The 22,572-nt window shown below is 39.4% G+C and overlaps 1 protein-coding gene across 1 annotated transcript in view; it reads left to right on the plus strand.

Moving 5' to 3' along the window:
- The window catches only part of LOC122789798 (zinc finger protein 585A-like), a 336,946-nt gene extending 318,991 nt beyond the window's left edge, over positions 1–17,955 (plus strand). Inside the window, exon 8 of the mRNA XM_044057240.1 lies at positions 16,165–17,955. Coding sequence (XP_043913175.1) covers positions 16,165–17,624 — 1,460 coding nt within the window. The 3' untranslated portion in view covers positions 17,625–17,955. The remainder of the gene's footprint in view (positions 1–16,164) is intronic.
- Positions 17,956–22,572: the final 4,617 nt, after the last annotated feature.

Here is a 22,572-nt window from a genome sequence, read left to right on the forward strand (position 1 = left end):
CAAACTATTTTTAACGACACTTGTACCTTAACTAAATCATTGGTGTTATTTAAAGTACCTATTCCTAAAAGTGTTCATAGATTTAGGTATTTTATTTTATGGAGTTTATTAGCCATTGCATGCAATGTTATCACTACGAATTGGAAAAATGAGACTACACCTTCATTTAAAGTGTTCAAGAATATAGCTGTCAATGTTTCTGTTATGGAATTAACTTCAATCAAGATGAGAACAGATAGAATTACTTCATATTATAACTCATGGCTAAAGGTTAGAGATGCATTAGAGAAAACTGAGAACAATATGACTTGAAATAATATAAGCTGTATGATATACAATTCATTTGCTTTAGATAGAAACATTTTGCAAATAGTTTACTAGTTAACTGTTATTATGATTTTTTTCTATTATCTGGTGTAAGTTATATTTTAAATTTCGTTATACATTTTAATTTATTTGTTATAAAACTTTAATAAAAAGATTTGGAAAAAACGAGAATGAAGTTGGTAAATCTGTTTTAATGTAAAACAACAACCCCTAAAAGTGTCTTGTATGTCCTAAGTACCTCCAATGCACAGCTATAAAAACATCATTCATACTAGAACTAACTGTGTCTGATGCATCACCTGTCACTCTGCAGGTAGTCTTACTACTTTTTTGTTTCATGTATTTTCCATTACTTCCTTCAACGTAATTCTCCTTGTCCTGTAACTGTACTAACTTTTCTCCATTTTCCCCATTCAGACTTAATCAATCATCAGTTAAGTAATTAGTCATATTCTATTCATATTTCCCCAAAAAGGAATTGAGAGGTTCTGATGTCACATTACTGAAAGCATGCCAGAAAAATATGCCTTTAGAATGTAATCCTATTCAGTTTCTGCAATTTCAAAAAATATATATTTTGTGAAAGTCTGCACCTGCATGTTTGTAAAGTAATCTGAATGCATTTGTAATATATTAATTACCATATTATGAAACAGTTGCAAATTTTTGTTGGTTACCACCCTGTACACGAATGAAGGTTTTCACAAATCTACTCATAAATCCACCTATATTTAAATTTTTATAAGCTCCAGGTTAATTTCCTTTTACAAACTAATGAATAAGTATAAAAACTTTATTTATGGTTGACTGACACAAAATGAATACCTCTGCCTAAACTTACTAAACGTCTCATCCCTTATGTGTCAGATTGGCAATAACTAGTTAGCCAAGAATCAAACCCTGGATCTTCTGATTTCACATAACCTGAATATTTTACTTGATCTTTACTGCAGACACACACACACACACACACACACACACACACACACACACACACACACACAAAAGCTTTGTAATCTTAAATATTCCATCTATATAGCAGCTTACCCTGCTTTACCTGTTCATACTTTAGATAATGAATAACAAAAACAGCAGACATTTCTTCTTATTATAACTGTTTTTCTCTGTCACTTATGATCTGTTTAGCTTAAGTTAGAATCTGGAATAGTAGCAAATTCCTAGCCTTCTCTTTGCATCATATGTCAGACCATGGCTGCTTGTTATTTCAGTCAGAGATCTACGAAACTTTTGCATGCAGGTACGTTTCACATGGCTTTGGCAACATATCTGTTTTGTCATTTACTCCTCTACCTTGTGAAAGCATAGTTGTGTCAGTTACTCCTGTACATATAGCATCAAACTTCTCAAGAAACAATATACTAAATATACCGTAATTCTTGTTATATTTTAAAAGTAAGCCTAACAGTCCAGTAACCATGCCATCTCACAATTAAGTGATGAGGTTCAAATCCCATAGGATATAAAAATTTCACCATCAATGTTATCAGACCTCTCAATCAATCGGGGACACATTTCAACAGAATCAGGGACAAGTCAAGAAAAAATCAGGGACAATCAGGGACACTTTTAAAATAGTGCTATTAACTTGAAACATTGACAGAATCAGAGCATATGAATTAATACACATTTTCTGAAGTAAAAGAAGTCTATAACTCTTAATTATTGTCTTTATTCAATAAGTGTAATTCACCACCTTTCCTCCAAAAGTCACTAGTTTTAGAAGGGATTAAGAGGGACAGAGCTAAAATCTGAGTCAAAATCAGGGACGTCCCTGAAAATCAGGGCAGTTGAGAGGTATGGATGTTATTAAGAAGTGCTATACAGAATAAACACAAATGTTTGCATTAAACTTTTTCTTCCCTCACAGTGCAAGCAATTAAACAGTTTTATAACTGCCCATGTGTCAGTGGTGGGGCATGTCATACCCATATACACAGAAGCACCCTGAAAAAGTCCTGTTAAGAAACTCATGCAGAAAATATTCACTTTGCCAGTAAAACACATCAGTTAAAGTTTCAGTTTCATGATATACTGTTATTTGCAGTGCTTATTAAACACAGAAGCTAAAACAATCCTTTATGCCATGAGCAATGTCGACATTAACACCAAAATATCAGTACTGAAATGTAGGGTAGCACTGGTGTCTTCTCCATTATTTCTTCTTTTCTATTAAAGAACAGTAACATACAACAACTTAAAAGTCTAGATGTCTGCACAATAGGCAAGTGAAGTAGAAATAATTAAACCTGGCATTTTAAAATAAAAAAATAACTGCCAGTAAAAATTATGTTCTCCTTTAAAATGTAAAATGCTTAGAATTCTAGATTTGCAGTCATGAAACCCACTCATTAAAATGCAAGCTTCTTCCTATGCTATCAGAAGCATTGATAGAAGCCATTACACTGTAAGGTTAGAATTTACAACTCATCCAGCACTGTGTAAGAACCCGGGGGGGGGGGATTCTGTTATTTTGTCTTTTTTTTACTTTTTACAAAAACAAATATGAAAAAGGACATTTATAAATTAAAGTCTCTGCCTATGTAAAATAGCTATCACAGATAATTTTCTTTCAATGTACTTGCTGTCTGTGCTTATCAGCAATACTCTTTATTCTATCTAGGAAAAAAAGAGCTTACTTGTAGATGAAAGATTCTGGACATGTAATTACTTGAAATAAACAACTTCCCTTTATACACAGAAGACCATGCAGAGTACATATTTCTTGTAACTATTTTACTGCAAACAGAACATTTTAACTTTAGAAATGCAGGACAAATATTGCTAAACTGAGTAATATTATTATTGTGCAGTCATCTGATTTTAAAATACAGCACAACCTCTTTAGTTTTCCTTGGGACACCCTTATCAACAAACACAATTTAACCCATTCATAGGTTCTACTTTGCTTTCTACTCTGCTTTAAGACTTCTAACCATATTTATACCAGTTAGATTTTTGATGACTGCACTGCAGAAAATTAATTTGAAGTTTCCTTGCCATAATAATCTAATGGAAAGGCAGCATACGGTTGTCTATCACTCTTTGTTGCCTAACAATGTAATGTCTGTATTACAGTTGAAAAATACTCTGAGCATTCTGAGAATTTACATGTATTAGTCTATGTGTGCATTTTTCTGTTAGAAATTCCTGCTATGCATGTAGCAGAGATTACTTTGCATTAGTTCATTAATTCCTTTTAAGCCTGAAGACCATTAATTTATTAATTCTTATCTCGGGATTCTCCCTATAAAACTGCCTTAGTTGACTCCCTTGCAATCCCTTTACCAGGGCAATGAGGTAGTTGGCAAACGTAGTACGATCTCAGAGTTGGTATATATAGTTGGGGGTGTGGGGGTCGAAGCCCCCCATTTGAGTGGGTTTGATTTAGTGTGTTGAGTGTTCTGTTGTGCTGTCGGGCAATTGTTTCATTGCCCTGGGAAAATTTCACAAATCCTGGAAGTGATTATTGACAGTTAGGTGTCAAAGAGGTGCTTGCTGATAATATCTTTCAGCGAACTAATATAGACCCAGTGAGACAATATGTTAGATTATTTTTAGAAAGCTGCCTCTGCCATTGTAAACCAGACTGTTTTGTTTTGCATAAGGGTCCTGAGACATAAATTATGTTGTTCCATTAAACATTATTCAGAATAAGCTTTAATAATTTAATAAGGTTACATGAGGGTGAACCTAACATGACAGACTACAAACATTAACTTAAATACAGAGAAAAACTGTAATTTCTCTGCTTAGGGTGGTACATTTTGGAATATTTTCTAATAATAATTCACACAATCTATCTGTTTCCTCACTTGAGTCACAGATCAAATGCTTACATTTCTAAGAAAATTTCCCATGATCTCATGCTATAACACTCAGTAATTACCCTTCATGTAATGATACTCCATTGATTACAGAAGTTGTAATAAAAACAAAGTCAAAATACAATGGTAGGCAGTCTTTATGTTTCTAACTGCACTTTCTTGGTTGTGTATTTTGTTCACACTGCAACTTTCATGAACAAAGCTAAAGTATGTCTTCTTATCTAGAGTGTAGCGTAGCACTCACAAAATGATATATCCTTTTGGGCCTAACTTGCATAGAAATAATGTCCGAAATAATCTTACTCGAGAAAATCCATTTTGACACTTATACTTTCAGTATTTTATCCTGTTAACAATTATCAATTAAACAGTCTATCCACAGCATTACTAGTTAAAATAATCCCACCTACTTTTAGTGACCTATGTCCCTTAATCTTCTATTTAGTCCTCAAAGCTCATCTCTTTGAGAACTACATTTCCAACTAACATCAACAAACTCAAGGCCCACTTACCAACCCTAGACTGGTCCCCAGTAACTAACTCACTGGATGCAAACCCAGTGCCTGAAACACCTACTGATATGCTACTAAGTACTCAAGACACATTATTTCCTGTAATCACAAGGCTTTACAAAACAAATCATAATCGCATGGCGAACATGAACTAAAATCCCTTCTAAAGCTTGGGAATGAAGCTCTACACAAAGTATCAAAAGATGCAATCAGATAACATGAGTAATCTTACTGAACTCTAAGCAACCTTCCCCTAATAAAAAGACCAAAGAAGGAGATTGATTACATTAATTGAACATAAACAAATTCCTCATCTACCCCTTCACCCCTCCTGATTCCCTAAAAGAATTTACAAGTTTCTGAATATAGATTCCGGCTTCTTACAATCAACCAGTATTGCCCTTCTATCCCCAATCACCTGCCTTCTATATTTCTCCTATTTACATTTAATTAAGGCAAACAGCTTTGAAGCTGAACATACCCCACTAGAACCTTTAAGAGGATCAGACAGTCAACTCCCTTGGTTTATATACTAGTGTAGGAATTCCTCTCCATCACATACCTGTGCTATGCCACAGGCAAAGTGTTATGGCAAACATTTGGAAATCCTTAGTTAAACCTTTAGCCAAGCATGTCAGCCCCATCAAAACTTCGCACTTCTGTCCTGTTGTCATCTTACCCACTACAGATAAGATGTTCAGATAATAATTTATACCATGCTAGCACAGTACATCAAACAGAATAACTACCTCTTTCATAAGCCGCATGAAGTATGGACAGGACAGAGCACAGAGACCGCAGTCTGGGCACTAGCTGTTCAGATAATAATTTATACCATACTAGCACAGTACATCAAACAGAGTAACTACTTCTGTCATAAACAGCACAGTGTGTGGACAGAACAGAACACAGAGACCACAGTTTGGGCACTGACTGTTGAAATACACCTTAATGTGGATAAAGGCTTACTTACAGGTGCAAAACTTATTGACCTAGCAAAAGCCTTTGATTTGTTGATGACATCATCCTCATAGATCTCAGCATAAGTCCTGGGTTACACCTTGTTTCCAAACTACATTTTTAGTTATGACTTTTTAGTCAAAATTGGGTCCTCCAGTTCAGTTATAGCCCCCTTATACAAAGGAGTACCACAGAAATCAATTCTGGCTGCTTTACTGTTCTCTGTCTTTATCATCAGCTTCCCTTTTATCAGCCTTATGTCCCACTTATAATGTATGCTGATGATGTGGTCATTTCACTCTAGTAACTCATAACCTCCTGAGAGCATCAACTCCAAACATATTACCACTCATTCATAAGCTTGATTAATAGAAAAGTACTAAAAAACTCCTCAGAGATCAAGTGTATGCTCTCTAGTATCAACTAAAAGCTGTGCAAAATTGCAAACCACGTACAGTTCATGGATCTGAACAATTCACACATTGGTAATGTCACTTATTGTAAATATCTAGAAATCTGTGTTAACAAACCATTTACTTTAGCTCCACCTAGAAAGATTAGAAATAAAATTAACTAACTCCTGCTCTGGTCCAGAAAAATCTCTCCATTTCTGTCTTGTGGAGACAGATTCACCATGGAAAAAGATATTAATATGAAGTTGTTCAATCTCGCCGTTCATTCTTACACATGGGGTTGGAGCTGATCCATCGGCCGCTTTACTAGCTGAAGATCTCAGAGTAGCTCGAGGCCAGGTCCCTATCCCATGATGCTCTCTGTCCTACCCCAGACCTAGTTTGCCGATGCAACAGATCAGAGGTTGTTGGAGAGCTCGGGCCAGTTTGTTTTATATTTACGTCTTTTTTGGCAATATTCTGCTGACAGTTGCTATATAATCTAAAAACGTTTACAATTGTACTGCTTTTGGGCTGCTTAGCCGTTAAATTTTTTTATTTAAAGTTTGATGAGTTTCATCCTTTTCAGAGTGGTTGCTCTTAGGCCTTTGGCCATTCTTTAGTTAATCCCTATCCCCCTTATACGTATATTGTTACACATATTAATAGTGTGTTTTAGTGTTATTAGATAGACAGTGTGCTTAGTGTTATTAGACAGACAGTGTGCTTAGCTTGGATATCTTATATGTATTATATATTCTTATTGGATAAGATTGACAGTTGTTCAGGGATCTGACAACGTAGAAATTAGAGTTTGCAGTAATCTTTTTCTTCCATCGTGTTTACTGTTGTTTATGATATGACCATAAAGGAAAACAAAAATCTGGTTTCAAAAAGTGTCCAAAATGCGGGCAGAAGATGTCCATTAAGGACACCCATGTGAATTGTGTTTCTTGTTTGGGGCCTGTTCACCTCCAGGAGGATTGCTGTATCTATCATTCTCAGAGACGAAGGAAGCTGGTAGATAGAGGCTTATTGAAGCCAGATTTTCAGGAGTCCTTGGACAAGGCTGACCAGACATCCAAGTCATCGAAGGGGACGAAGTCTTCTAAGGCATCTTTGGAGCCCAGGTCATCGGCTCCAAGCCTTACTGTTAAGGTGCGTTCGCCGGCTCCGCAGTCTTTGGAGCCATGCACTGAGCAAGTATTTCAGAGCCGGTCTCTAGTCTTGGAGCCATTCTCTGAAACCTTGAGGTCACCTATCCTTCAATCGGTGGCATCTTCTCCTTTGACTCATTCTTTGAGGACCCTCTCTGAAGTGGATGTGGACCGGGTGGTGCAGAGGCTTCTCGAGAACCCGGCACTGGCTAAATTGTTATTGCTCTCGACCCAACTCACCTTGGGGCCTAAGACCATTCCACTGGCTGTGACTACTCCTCCTCCAAGCCAAGCAGGGCCTTCGGAGCCGGGGAGGAGGATCTGATGATTGTGAAGCCTTCAGAACCGAGGGCTGTTCCGGTCCCCACGGCTCTGTCAACCCTGATTTCTTCGGTTCCATTGGAAGAATCTGGGAGCCGTCACTTTCTCGTCGGTTCCGGGGAGCAGAGTTGAACTGATGTGTTGGTTCCAACCCTTCCTCTTGGGGCTTCATTGCGGATAAGCTTGGCTTCGTCCTCTGGTTTGGAGCCCACTGTCTCAGCACCGGGGAAGTTGCTGTCTTCTTCTTCCTCGGGTGGGAGTAGTAGTGCCTGCGATGCTATGAGGAGGGTTATATCATCCAAGACTCACATGTCGTCAGGTCCCTCCTCCTCCACTAAAGTGCCACTTTCTGCCTCTACATCGCAGATCCCTGTGAAGCGCCAAGACCCAGAGCCTCAGGTAACCCCATCGGGTGACCCTTGCTCTACTGAGACCTCACCAGAAGCCCCCACTGATGAGGTTCCCAGGAAGAGACTTTGTAAGAGGAGGCATTTAGATTCCCCGCAGGAGTCTTTGACATCAGACACTGATTTAGAGGAATCAGAAGGGTCCCCACGGTCCCCCTCGGAGGATATCTCCTTTGCTGATATCCTGGAAGTCCTAAAGCAGAGGGGTGACTGGCAGTCCGTTAGCCCTACTGAGGATGAGTTGGTGCTCCTGAAGGCCTTTGGGTCTCAACCTTCCACCTCCTGGGTGACTCCGCCCTTTGAACTAATGGAATTGGTTGCTAGAAGGGCATGGGAGTCTCCTGATACTATGGAACCGGTCCCTTGGAGGTCCAGCAAGTTTAAGACCTCCCACCAAGACAAGATGTTCCTCACTAAGGGAGTCCCAGTTGATGCCATGGTGGTGGTGGCAGCCACCAAGAAAGAGATGTCAGAAACCTCTTCTACTGTCCATCCTCCTAATAGGGATTCTAGGGCGATGGACAGATACAGGAAACACATATTTAGTTCTGCAACCTTTGCTATGTGATCATTTAACTACTTGACCCATTTTACCCATCTTCAAAGAGATCTCCTAAAAGAGCTTGGAGATACTGTGCAGGGTAATACAGATGGAGCTGTCTCTGAAAAGGTGACAGCCCAACTTAATACCCTTAACTCCATAGTGAACTGGTCCATGAGGCTCATTTCCTATGCAGCCGATGGTTCGAGTCGGGTAGCGGGTTCAGCGATAGCTCTTCGGAGACAGTCCTGGATGTGCTTCTGCTCCTTTGCAGAAGCCTTCAAGTCTTCCTTTGTCAACACCCCATTTGATGGCTCTTTTCTTTTTGGGCCCAAAGTCAAGGAGACTCTCACTAACTAGGTGTGAGCAAGAGGGAAAGACTCTATCTGCCGTAGGAGTCCGTTTTTCCACCCCTACTAGACCATACCCCAAAGGGCAGAAAGGTGGAAAAATGTGGTTCCAAAAGTCCCAAGGAGCTGTCAAGAACACACGTAGTGAACCCCCCTCCAGGGGCAGAGGAGGGGGTACTAATGGAAGATGCCGCCCCGGCAGCAGAGGGGGTCCACACAACCCGGGCGACAGGGATCAGTTTTTTGGTAAGTCCTATCAGCGCTCCTGAAAGGAGGCCCGAATGTCCTACTCTGGAGGCATTCAGGGGTCGCTTGGCTTTGTATCCGGATGCCTGGCTAGGAATTACAGCAGATTCCTGGGTACAAAGCATTGTTACCAGAGGTTACATCATTCCATTCTTAGAAAACCCACTTGTTGGGAAAAAAAATACCAGATGTTCCACCCAGTCTCAGGGATCAAGCAGCCATAGAAATCCAGAGGCTGCAGGAAAAAAGAGTCATCCAGCCAGTCCCAGTAGACCAGATAGGATCTGGAACTTACTCCAGATTCTTTTTAGTTCCAAAGAAGACAGGGGACTGGAGGCCCATCTTGGATCTCAGCAGACTCAACACATTTGTAAAGAAGGAGAAGTTCCGGATGGTCATGCTTCAGTCTATCCTCCCATTCCTCAGAGTGGGTGATTGGATGTGCTGTATAGATCTCAAGGATGTGTACTGCCATATCAAAATGGCCAGGCCATCCAGAGATTATCTGTGTTTCCAGCTGGGAGCCAGTCACTACCAATTCCGAGCACTGTCCTTTGGACTCACAACAGCCCCAGAGTGTTTACCAAATGCATGGCAGTAGTTACAGCTCACCTGAGGCATCTAGGATTCCGAGTGTTTCCATATCTGGACGACTGGCTCCTTGCCACTGCCTTCAGGCATCAACTAATTCTGTCCAGGGATCACACTCTCAATGTGTGCTCTCAGTTAGGCATCACTATCAATTTTGAAAAGTCTGCGTTGTCGCCATCGCAGTGTATATCATTTATTGGAGCAGAACTAGACACCACCACGGCCACAGTAAAATTGCCCCTGGACAGGATAACCACCCTCTGAAACCAGGTCTCGGACATTTTGCAGAGAAGAAAAGTACCGACCCATCAAGTACTGAAGCTACGAGGTACCATGGCAGCAATGCTCATAGCAGTTCCTCTGGGACGTATGCACATGAGGATCCTTCAATGGTTACTCTTTACCCAGTGATCTTACCAACAACTTCCATTGTCATTCTTAATCATGATTATGGACTCTTGCAAGAAGGATCTTCTCTGGTGGTTGACCAGCCAACAAGTTACAGTGGGTCGACCATTTGTTTCTCCTCCACCATCAGCCACGGTGACCACGGACACTTCTCTAACAGGGTGGGGGGGCTTTTTCAGGGAAGAACAGCCCAAAGCACCTGGTCAGAGACAGAGTCACAGCTGCATATCAATGTTCTGGAGCTGAGAGCGGTGCTTTTGGCGTTGCAGCACTTCCACAACTCTCTGCCTCTAGGGACTGTTGCGATACAGACGGACAACATGTCTGTGGTCTGGTACATCAGCAAGCAAGGGGGAATCAAGTCTTACCCCCTGTGTCGAGAGGCCTTGAGAATTTGGCAGTGGGCAGTATCCAATGGGTGCTTTCTGATAGCAATGCATATCCCGGGGAAATCCAGCGTGATAGCGGACAAATTGAGCAGAGCCATTCTGTTACCACATGAGTGGTCTCTCAAAGACGAAGTTGTGAAAATGATTTTCTGCAGATGGGGCCAGCCTTACAGTGACCTGTTTTCATCCCCTATAAATGCCAAGTGCAGGAGCTACTTTGTCCTGAATCCCCCTTCGGAGGACAGCCCAAGGCACTCGCTTGTACACGATTGGCTTCCAGGACGCCTGTATGCCTTCCCACCTACACCCCTGATCCCGAAATTCTTGCAGAAATAGCCCCTTTTTGACCTTGACAGATTTGATTCCCCTCCCTCCATCTCTTTCAACTGGAGGAACCTTGGATTCTGGACCCAGTTCCAGACCTGCTGACACATTCGTCAGGGGCCCTCCCTTCATTCCCTCAAACTGACAGCTTGGCTGCTCCGATTACCAACCTAGCCAGGTCACATGATTTTTCTTCAGAGGTACAGCACATTCTTGTATCTTCACATAAGGCTTCCACCAGAAAGTTGTATGCTAGTAAATGGAAGCGATTTGCCTTTTGGGTCTCCCAAAATAACATTGATCCTTATGTTGCTCCGATTGCCAGTGTTCTGGAATTCCTATCTAAGCTTTTTCATGAAGGTGCTGCAGCTGCCATCATTAGAGTTCAATTGGCTGCAATTTCGAACTTTCATCTTGGTGCTGAAGGTTCTAATTCACAGATTATGTAGGGCCTTCCTGAAGGGTACCATTCATCTTAGACCACCTGTTAGACAACTCTTTACTCCCTGGATTTTAAATTTTGTGTTGTCATGTATTATTCTTCCCCCCCTTTGAGCCTGTATCATTCTGTCAGTTGAAGTTTCTTTCTTGGAAAACTATTCTCTTGGTGGCCATTACTTCAGCACATAGGGTGTCTAAGCTTCAAGCCCTTTCTATAAAACCCCCATATTTAGTATTCCATCCAGACAGAGTATCACTGAGGACTAATCCTTCAATCCTGCCAAAGTTGTGTTAGGAAACTAACCTCAATCAAACTATCGAACTTCCAACCTTTTTCAGTAATCATTCTAATAGGTTGGAGTACATGTTGCTTAAACTTGATGTCCACAGACAATTGAGATTTTATTTGGACAGGACAAAGGAATACAGAAAATATAACCAACTCTTTGTATCTCATGCTGACACTAAGAAAGGACTAACAGTCTCTAAAGTTACCCTCTCCAAATGGTTAACTGACTGCATTAAATTTATATACTCTTCAGCGAACCAAACATTAGAGCATGGTGTGAAGGCGCACTCCACTAGGGCTGTTTCTACTTCTTCTGCCTATGCGGCTCAATTGCCTTTGGACACCATATGTGCAGCTGCCACTTGGTCTAAGCTACATACCATTATCACTCATTACAAAGTGGACAGGGCCTCCAGGGACAGGGCTTTAGTTCCACTGTCCTCAGGAATATACTCCCTTGAGCCACCCAGGATTAAGGTGCTTGGGACGCTACCCATGTGTAAGAATGAACGGTGAGATTGAACAACTTCACATAAAGAAGTTATGTACTTACCATAACGTTCCATGTGAATTGTTCATCTCGCCTTCATTCTTACATTCCCACCTACCTTCCCCCTCCAGGGTGTCGAAGAACGAGTAGACTCGTCTGGAGTAGGTCTGGTGGTCTTGTTGTGGGACCTCTTACTCCGCTTGGAGTATTTATTGAGTTATACCTGTTAATGCTGGGTTCAGCAAACTAGATCTGAGGTAGGACAGAGAGTATCATGGGATAGGGTCCTGGCCTCGAGGTACTCTGACATCTTCAGCTAGTAAAGCGGCCGACTCGGAGCCAATCCCCATGTGTAAGAATGAAGGTGAGATGAACAACTCACATGTAACGTTATGGTAAATACATAACTTCTTTTCTTCTCACATCTGGAACACCAACTGCTGCAGCATCAAAAAAGAATTAAAAGGCTATTGATATCATTTCTTATAAAATGTACAGAGGCATACCTTTGTCCCCAAGACAAGAATATATGTGCCAAACAATAGCAAAAGCTAACTGTCTTCCAGACAAGAAAACCATGTCAAACATAGCAAAAGCTATGTCTTCCAGTCTAACAAAAGGGTGGATTTCTTACTGTCCTCTTATTTATTTAAATGCCTACAAATGGAAAGAGCTTCACTCTCTTAGCTGCTAACCATAGCTTAATAATAACTTCCTAGAATCTGAGTGCATAACCACAGTTGACCACAACACCCAAATCCAACCATCATTGTGCCAGAACAAAGTTCTTTATATTATGTCCCAAAGTATGGGAATCATAACTTCCTCATCTTATGACCATTTTGTTATATAAAAAAAATCCACAAACATTTTAAAATCTATCTTTTAAATCAATCAAAATGCAGCTGTGTTCAACAATACATATAACGAACAACATTGCCCACCTCCTTTAACACCGCCCTCTCCTCAGTCCCAGCAGCTAACTATGGAGTCGTAATCCAGTCTCTCAAAGTTCTTTTTGTATATAGAGAAATATTGTACCTATTCTAAATATTTACTAGAATTGTACTCCTAATCCATTGTCTGCTGACTTTAATGTTTCGCTTGCTGTGTTGTGACTGTCTTTTGCTTAGCAGTAACTCGTCTGTACAATAGCTGCTTCTGTTTATATTTAGTACCTTGTGCCTCTCTGCAGTCTTTCTGCTGAGACTAAAACTGGTGTATTGTGATCTGGTCTCTGGTGATCAGGACTGCAAATTGGCCAGCTAATTCAAATAAGTAATAAATGCATAAAAAATGAACCCACCAAGTTTGCCCAGTAAAAAACAAAGGGATCCTGTATTAATACCAGAAGCATAAACTGACAGCAAACTAGGCGAGTAAAACTTTTGAAAAAATGCATCCAAGTGGTGGGGGACATTACTTAAAACTATTTTTACAGAGGAGCAGGCCCCCTTGCAACCTCACTATGTGGAAAAGTTCATTCTCCTTAACCCCTTTATTTGTATATACCAGCTTTGTGGTTTATACACACAAAGAGGCTAGAAATAACAGAACTGCAATGTTACAGTCAGCTGATGAATATAAAATATTCTGGGACCAGTGGGTTCATGCAGCCGCAATAGGTAATATTGCATTCCTGCAATTACTTTTTGTCAAATGTTGGATCTCCAAAAGCTAACTGCTCAACTAGAGTTTCTTTCATCGTAGTGTAAAACTGCATAACTGATAGCAGCAACATAGTTTTTCTTACGTCTGCCGTATGTTTTGTTTATTTTCTTTCTTGTGTTTGTGAACCAGGGTAATGCAGTTATCAGTGCTGAACATTTACAAACACAACCCAGGTGAAGAGCTTCACAGAACAAATACAATAACAAAATATAAGGAGTACACTAGTGAAATGTGCAAATTATCAGCTTTTAAAAAGGAATGCAGTATAACTATAAAGTAAAAGATAAATATCAGATCGAACATCTGATATGTTTGGTGAAATGTACAGATCACTGTGAGCAGAAGTAGAGGTCAAGAGAAGAGGCAAGATGATAAAAGGAAGGGGAGGAATTATAAAAATTGTCCAAAAGCAGTAAGCAGGTAGTCCTTTGTATAAATAGTAAGGAAAAATGATTATGGTAAAGTTGTTTATTTTGGAATTTGGAGGTAGGCCGTTTAGGTGCTGTGAGGTTTTTGGAAAGCTAAGTTCTTTACTATTGGCAAAAGGACGGTAGGCAAGTGATGTGTTTATGGTGGGGGAGTGATTGCAATGTGTTGTGGCTAATGAAAAGGCATGCTTTGTTTGTTCAAGGTTTGAGGGAGTCATGAGATTGGAGCTTGCTTGAGAGTAACTCCTAAGATTATAAGTATGTTTCTGTTAGTTTTGATGGAAAAGGAGGATAGTTTTCTTCTTCTTAAGATATTCTGGGGACTTAGTAGCGTGTTAATCCTGAGGAATAATAAAAGTTTTGGGTTAAAAGTGAGGCCACAAATGTTTTCTTTATTCTGATTATAGCAGCCATTGTGGTAGTGAACTTTCAGGATTTTTAATGAGAAAATCCAAGTGTATTTTAGGGAACATATTAAGACGTTGTAGGCAGACAACCAAACTGTGTTTGTGGGAATCATTTTTTTTACCTTCTTTTTCCCTGTATGCTTTTTGCCTCCGTGCTGTATGTCCTTCACTTCTTCCCATTCAGGTGCATGTCCACCACTTCTTCCCATTTAGAGCAGAACTCTTTCTTTTCACTCCTCCGTGCATGTCCACCACTTCTTCCCATTCAGATGCATGTCCACCACTTCTTCCCATTCAGAACAGAACTCTTTTTCACTCCTCCGTGCTGCATGTCCACCACTTCTTCCCATTCAGATGCATGTCCACCACTTCTTCCCATTCAGAACAGAACTCTTTCTTTTCACTCCTCCGTGCATGTCCACCACTTCTTCCCATTCAGATGGATGTCCACCACTTCTTCCCATTCAGAACAGAACTCTTTTTCACTCCTTCGTGCTGCATGTCCATCACTTCTTCCCATTCAGAACAGAACTCTTTTTCACTCCTCCATGCTGCATGTCCACCACTTCTTCCCATTCAGAACAGAACTCTTTCTTTTGACTCTACTTGGTATCCCTTTCAATGGGTGTTGAGAGCCTTTATTTATTTATTTATTTATTGGTATTTCTCTACTGAAGTAGAGGGCTGGTCCTTATGGATCTTTTTCAGAATTCCTCTGGGAACACTGTCTGGTTAAGTGAGCTACTGAGAGGCACACAATAGGCAAATAGAGGCCAGGGTGGTCATAACATGGACCACAGGAAGCAGCTGACTATTAACTCATAGCCTTAATCCTGAGCACCGTCAGACAAAGGGGTCGTTCCAAAAGGATTGTCAACAATCCAGGGTGGTTTGTGCCTTCACTAGCATAACAGCAATGAGGCCTTATATTGTAAAACATAACTCTTGCCCTGTGCTGGAGACTTGTAACCTGCATCATTACAGAGACCATTATACCCCCATAAGACTGCATACTACCATGTTCCAGGTTTAAAGGCTGCCGCATACGCTGGTAGATTATAATTTGCCCCTGTGCCATCCCTTGTGGCCCTTTCCATCTCCTGAAGGATTGTAGTATTGGACAGCCCCAGTCTTCCCCATCCTCTTCCAAAGGATAAGCACACCTATCATCTCTAAATTAGCTTCAAAAGGCATTCAAGCTGCTAATCAAACCCAGATAGCCTGGCTGATGCTCAGGATTCCTCTACACCAATGATGTCCGCTCTTTGTCTGACAGTCTTGATAAATTGCTAGTAATTAGAGGTTCACAATTAGTGTCTGGAGGAAACAGGTATGGAATATTGAGAAGAATGGACAAAACATATGCTGAACAGGTTAGAAGTTAAGTTAAAATAGACACATGAGCATAAAGCCACTAGAAACTAGTTGATATACACAAAAGGTCCAAAATTCATAATCGGAGGAGTTAAAAGTTATATTGTAGTAGAGTCTGTATTCCTGTGAATCACTGTTTGCCTAAATATTATAAAGTTAATTATCATGATTAACAAGTAAGAGGCTAAATAAAATGGTTTACCAAGCTTTGATGCAAAGTTCATAGTGTAGCATGTTAACTAATAAATAAACTTTTATGTGCCATTGCCAATCTCTAATCTATTAAATATTTAGTCAGCAGGTATCTGAATCACATTCAGCTTTCGACTCAGCAGTCATCATTCCAGAATGATCAGAATTCTGAATTTGAAGAGGACCTTCTTGACACAATGCAAGCATATATTGAAGAGAAGCAACATATATGTTCCATGTGTGATAAGACATTTACAAGGATTGCTCACCTTTTGGCACATGAAAAAATACATACTGGTGATAAGCCATTTAAGTGTGCCACATGTGACAAGAGTTTTACACAGAAGAGTACACTTTCAACGCATGAAAAACTACATACCAGAGAGACACAGCATAAATGTAACATTTGTGGCAAGACATTTACAAGACATGCTCACCTATTAGCACATGAAAAAATACATACTGGAGAGAAGCCCTTCCAGTGTGCCATATGCGACAAAAGTTTTACGCAGAAGAGTACACTTTCAACACATGAAAAAATACATACCGGAGAGAAGCCATATAAATGTGGCACATGTGGCAAGAGATTTACATTGAAGAACACTCTTTTAATTCATGAGAAAGTGCACACTGGAGAGAGGCCATTTAAGTGTAATACGTGTAACAGGCAGTTTACACAGAAGAGTACCCTTACAGCGCATGAAAAAATACACACTGGAGAGAAGTCACATAACTGTGCCACATGTAACAGAAATTTCAGAAGGAAGACTGCCCTTTTGACACACAGCAAATTACACACAGGAGATAGGCCGTATAAATGTTCAGTGTGCGACAAGAGTTTTGTAAACAAGAATGCTCTCTCAACTCATGAGAAAATACATACTGGAGAGAAGCCGTATGTATGTGCCACATGTTACAAGTGTTTTACACAAAAGGGCACCCTTTCAACCCATGAGAAAATACACACTGGAGAGAAGTCATTTAAATGTACAACATGCAAGAAGGGTTTTAAACTGAGGACTACTCTTTCAACACATGTGAAAATACACAGTTCAGAGAAGGCATATAAATGTGCCACATGCGAAAAGTGTTTTACATACAAGAGTTCCCTTTCCTCGCATGAGAGAATACATACTGGTGAGAAGCCATATAAATGTGCTACATGCAATAAAAGTTTTACACAGAGGGCTACCCTTTCAACGCATGAGAAAACACATACTGGAGTGAAGCCACATATATGTGCTACATGTGGCAAGTGTTTCTCATGTAAGAGTTCTCTTGCAGCTCATGTAAGAATTCATACAGGAGAAAAGCCATACAAGTGTGCCACATGCGGCAAGAGCTTTACATTAAGGAGTACACTATCACTGCATGAGAGAATACACACTGGAGACAGGCGATATAAATGTGGTATATGTGGAAAACGTTTTATACAGAAGACTGCTCTTTTAACACATGACAAAATACACACTGGGGTGAAACCATATAAGTGTGTCACATGCAACAAGTGTTTTACACAGAAGGTTACCCTTTTGGTGCACGAGAAAATACACACTAGGTGATGTAATTTGAATAAGTCACATGGGACAAGAGTTTCTGATCGAGTACTCTCTGGAAATATGAGGCAGTACACACCAGAGAGAATAAATGCTTAGCAAAAAAGAACGTAATCTAAGGAAAGAGTTGATAAATGTAATGCGTTTGAAGTATTATATCAATATACATGAGAGAAAGTAGGTACAAAAAGTATATATAACAGAGATTGAAGGTTATTAAAACTGATAAATATGGCTGCTGGAATTAAGAGACATTCAAATAATAAATTGGAGATTAACATTAAACTGTAATGTACAACTAAATTAAAGCACTATCCCAGCTACATAATGTATTAAGGAAAAAAATAAGCAATCACATGTTCCCTTAGGAATGCCAGTTATGGATGACTGTAAAAACATTTAAGAAAAAACACCATTATTAACAATGAATTAAAGCTTTCTGTCAGGTTTGAATGTGTCCCATAATAACATTCTATGGGTTATCATGTATTACACTATACTGATTAACTGTAACTCTACACTAAGTATAAGTCTGGGGCATTTTTTGTCAAATAAGATCATGTGTTCATATTCAGAAACAGTTTAATAAATGCAGGTGTTCAGTCCTTTAACAATATGTCTTGTGTGCCTGTCTCCCTTTTACAGTGGCTTTCCACGTCTTGAGAGTTGGAGGTGACATAATGCTTAAGGTGTTTACCTCTGAGACAAAAGGTACAGGATTTGATTCTCACCTTTGGTTAAAGTCTCATTGTTGGATAGGCGTTAATAGTCTACAGACTGATTGCCTACTATTTACATTTGAGCTTGGTGAGTATTTGATAAAATGATTTTCAGAAGACAGATGGTATTCCTTTGTGGATCATTCCTGTTCCACTGTATCTTCTCTTGAAGGTAGAAATTAAGCTACTGTCTGAAGCTGTAGGCGACCACACTGTTCACATTCTCCCTTTTCTTGTAATAGTACTGAGCATTGGTTAAATGTCTTTCCTTGGCACTGTGTAATTTTTCTTATACATATATTTACATTTCCTTCAGTGCAGGCTCCATTTTCTCCATGGATTGCATAGGCCCGTCCTCAATCTGTACCTCAGCTTCAGACTGGAGACTTCTCTGTGTTTTTTTTTTTCACTGTCTACAACCTGGAAATCTGACAGTTTTCATCTTATACTTTCTTTCCAGACTTAATAGTGTAACAAAAATATGTAGTTTGCCTTGCAACTTTCTCACAGTTAAAATCTGAAATGGTAACAAATTGAGTGCCTGCCCTGGAATATACCTTACTTTTTTCGTGACATTTTTTTTATTGGATAGTTTTCTCTACATGGACATTAGTTTGTGGAACATGTGGACATTACAGTTGTTGCTGTCGTTCGGCTTTTCCCAATTAGGGGTCACCACAGTGGAACTCCGGTCCGCTAATGATTGGCAGTAGATTTTCATGAATGCCGAGGTGCCAGCTCGACGTTCAACCTTCAACGAAGGCATGCCCATTTACGCATGTCTTTCAAACGCCCACCCTACCATGGGGAGGACATGTAGACTCCACACAGAAGGCACTCCCTGCACTCCAGCCAAGAATTGAACAGGAGAACCTCTTGCTGTGAAGCAACAACGCTACCGCTGCACCACCGCGGACATTGTCTAAATTACCACTCATGCATAAATCTTCTAAATTCCTGATTTTTCTTTTTATCGAGTATCACTTCTCTTTATGACAACCTGACTTATTCCATGCCTTGAAAATTTAGACTTCAGTGTTTTAACTGCATATGCTATTGTGTCTGTGATTATTGCTGTATTTGGGGGACTTAAATAATAGTCCGCACATAATTAAATATTTGACTATAAGTGAATGTAACTAATTTAAAAAAAGTATTCATTATAAAAGATAATAAACCAAAATGGTCAGTAATTCGGTAAAACTCTTCTTTATTGCCACTTTGAATTTCTAACAATACATACTTCCATCCATAATACTTTTGCATAGTTTTGAAAACTTTGCAAAATCTGCATGTTTGTAGGAAGATTCAACACTTGTCTTAAGCAATTAACTAAACAGCTCTAGTATTGGAAGCAGTGGTTTAAAACTACATTTTATACATTTCTTATGCTAAGAGTAGAATTTGTTCTATTTAGTGTGGTAGCGTAGCTGAAAGAGTTAAGGCTATGAGCTATTCATGAACTTCACCCAGGTTTGATCCCCTCAGTTTCCACCTGCAAACTGTGTGACTTTTAGCACTTTTATTTAACCAGACAGCTCATCTGGGTTACAACTGAAAAGGGACATTTGTGTCCAAAGGGTTTACCAAGTTCTGAAAAAAAATTATTATAGGCTTGGATTTCATTAGCATTAAATAAAACTTTTCCACTCATATTCCTTATATTCTAAAGTAACATTAACAAACAAATATTTTACTGTCAGATTTTAAAGGCTAAATAAATTATAAACATAAATTTATTATAAACAAATGAATGAGTAGCTAGTGGATTATCTTGTTTACTATGCTTGTCTGTTCTTAGATGTTCATAAATCCTTAACTTAAACTTTGTAATTGTTTTCCTAACATAAAAAGCAGAGAATTCATAGTGCTACAATCAGCTTATAAATTACAGTAACATTTATTTTTCTTAGAGTGAATAAAAAGTTCTGACTATTGAATATAAAGGTAAGCTTTACACTTCCACAAGCCAACATACTAGTAGTGTCTCTAAGCATTTATCTTTGTATGTACGATGTCTCTCAACATATTCTTAACATTTACTACTTTTCTGTATACATACTTTCACTTCTCTCCCCCAGTGACACCTCTTTCATGTTTGTTAAATATGAAAATCATCTTTCAGTTATTAAACATAATATTTTTAATTTAGGGTTGTCCAAGCTCTGGATAAGGGACATGACTAGGCTATATGAGGTTTATACCAAAAATGTTCTCATTTATCTGACAAAAATGGAAAACGCCTTGAAGTTATTTTCCTGTAGACATTTTCTAGTTCATAGTCATCATATTTTAAAACCTCTTCTCTAAAACTCATGATAAAGCTCACAGGCTTTAGCCACAAAAAACAACACAAGTCACAATTGAACAAGACACCTGAAGAAGTTGTGAATTAAGAATGTCCCTTTTAGTGTGAATTTGGTGCATACTGGATGCTGAAATCTAAGTATTATTTTTAATTGACTTTTAACAAGTCCCTTTAAATTTCTAGTGGCTTAGTTGGGGTTTCCTTACAAGCAGAACAAATGTAGGGGTTTACATAAATTGTGTCCAGAGTGTTGACATTCATAGTAGGGAGCAATGCTTTTTGTTTAAGGCTATTATCAAATTAGTAAATAGAGACTCTTCTTTGTACAAGCACTAGTAGTTTTGCTGTTGTGTGTGTGTGTGTGTGTGTGTGTGTGTGTGTGTGTGTGTGTGTGTGTGTGTGTATATGTGTATGCTTCTGTTTGCGAGTGTTTAAATCTCCTACCAGTACTTACTGTGAATTTTTATATATACATATAATCTGTCTACATTATGAAATCTATGTGAGAGCTGGCAGACCACAGATGTCATGTATGTACCCGAAATAGTGAAACTTCGGATATCTATTATAATGTGCATTATAATGTGCAAGTCTGTTGAAGAAGTATCTTGTTTGGGGTTCTGACTAGAGATCTTTGTAGTCTCCTTTGGGTGGTCTCCATTTTCAGAAGAATATATTACTGTTTGGATTGCCCTGTATACCCAGCCTTTAGCGTTGTGCTGAGTACCCTCTAAGAATGGAATTTTGGTTCATGTCTTGTAAATCAGACTTCATACCTTGGAAACCCAGAGACATTAAACTAAGTAACTGAAGCAGGACTGTTCAGTAGAAAACTGCTGTTTGATTGAAAACACAAGTGGCAGTACTTTGTCCTGCATGACCACACCAGCTTTATGTAACTGTGTGGTCACAGTGTAATGAACAAGGGGCAAGGACCATCCGCAATGAAAGCCCATCCAATTCCTTAACCCAGTGCTATCACAGATCACACCATGTATCACTGATGCAGTAAATCCATATATCATATGACATTACATATAGAAAAAAAGATACTGCCATGCAGCTGTTGTTTAAATCAAGCAATGTTTTCATTCATAAACTGCACAAAAATAGCTTTCATTAAAAATACCATCTGTATAAATGAAAATACAAAAAACCTCAGTAAAGTCATGCATATACTCTCTGGAATTCTTGTGTTTCATGAAAAAAACTACCTCTTGATGGCTCCATTAGTGGGACACCAAGGTTGCATCAGCTGCCTTCTATTGCTAGAACCCCAAGAGGTGACCCCATTTGTCCTGGCTCAGAAGATTACATGCATTAGTTTGAAGATGGGTATTTTTGAGTTGTATTTGTTTCTGCCCCTGGAGAAGACCCAGAAAATCATATCCATGTCAGTGAATTTGAGGATGCAGCAGTGGGACACTTAGGGTTTTCTTGGACTTTTGATGGACGTCACTTTCAACATCGCATTCACCTTGTTATGGAAGAAGGTGACTTAGTGATCAGTAAGCTGCAGTTTGACAACCTAGCTTCAGTTTGCTACATGAGCATGCAGGTTGACATGGGCTCATAGACACTGTGGAGAGAAATTATGCTAGTCTGGCAGTGGACCTTAGACTGAGATATCTCTCTGAAAGCTGTTCATATCTTAGGAAAGTGAATAAATGTACACACTACAGCCCTCCACTGAGGATAAGGATAAGAAAGAGCTGTCTGGTCAGGATCGTCTGACAACGAATGACTCCAAAGTTTAACCTGATTGCCAAATGGATGAATAATTCCTCCTCAAGTTTTTCCTCAGTTTAGAGAGCATTGAAAATCAGTAAATTCTTCTTCCGGTTGCAGAAAAGTTCCTTATCTGCTTTTACACCAGTCTTCCATGGCTGAGGTAACACCAGGTTTCAATAGCAACCATGCTTTCTCC

Source organism: Protopterus annectens, chromosome 15.part0, assembly GCF_019279795.1.
Source record: "Protopterus annectens isolate FY-2018-M chromosome 15.part0, PAN1.0, whole genome shotgun sequence".
Lineage (NCBI taxonomy): Eukaryota > Metazoa > Chordata > Ceratodontiformes > Protopteridae > Protopterus > Protopterus annectens.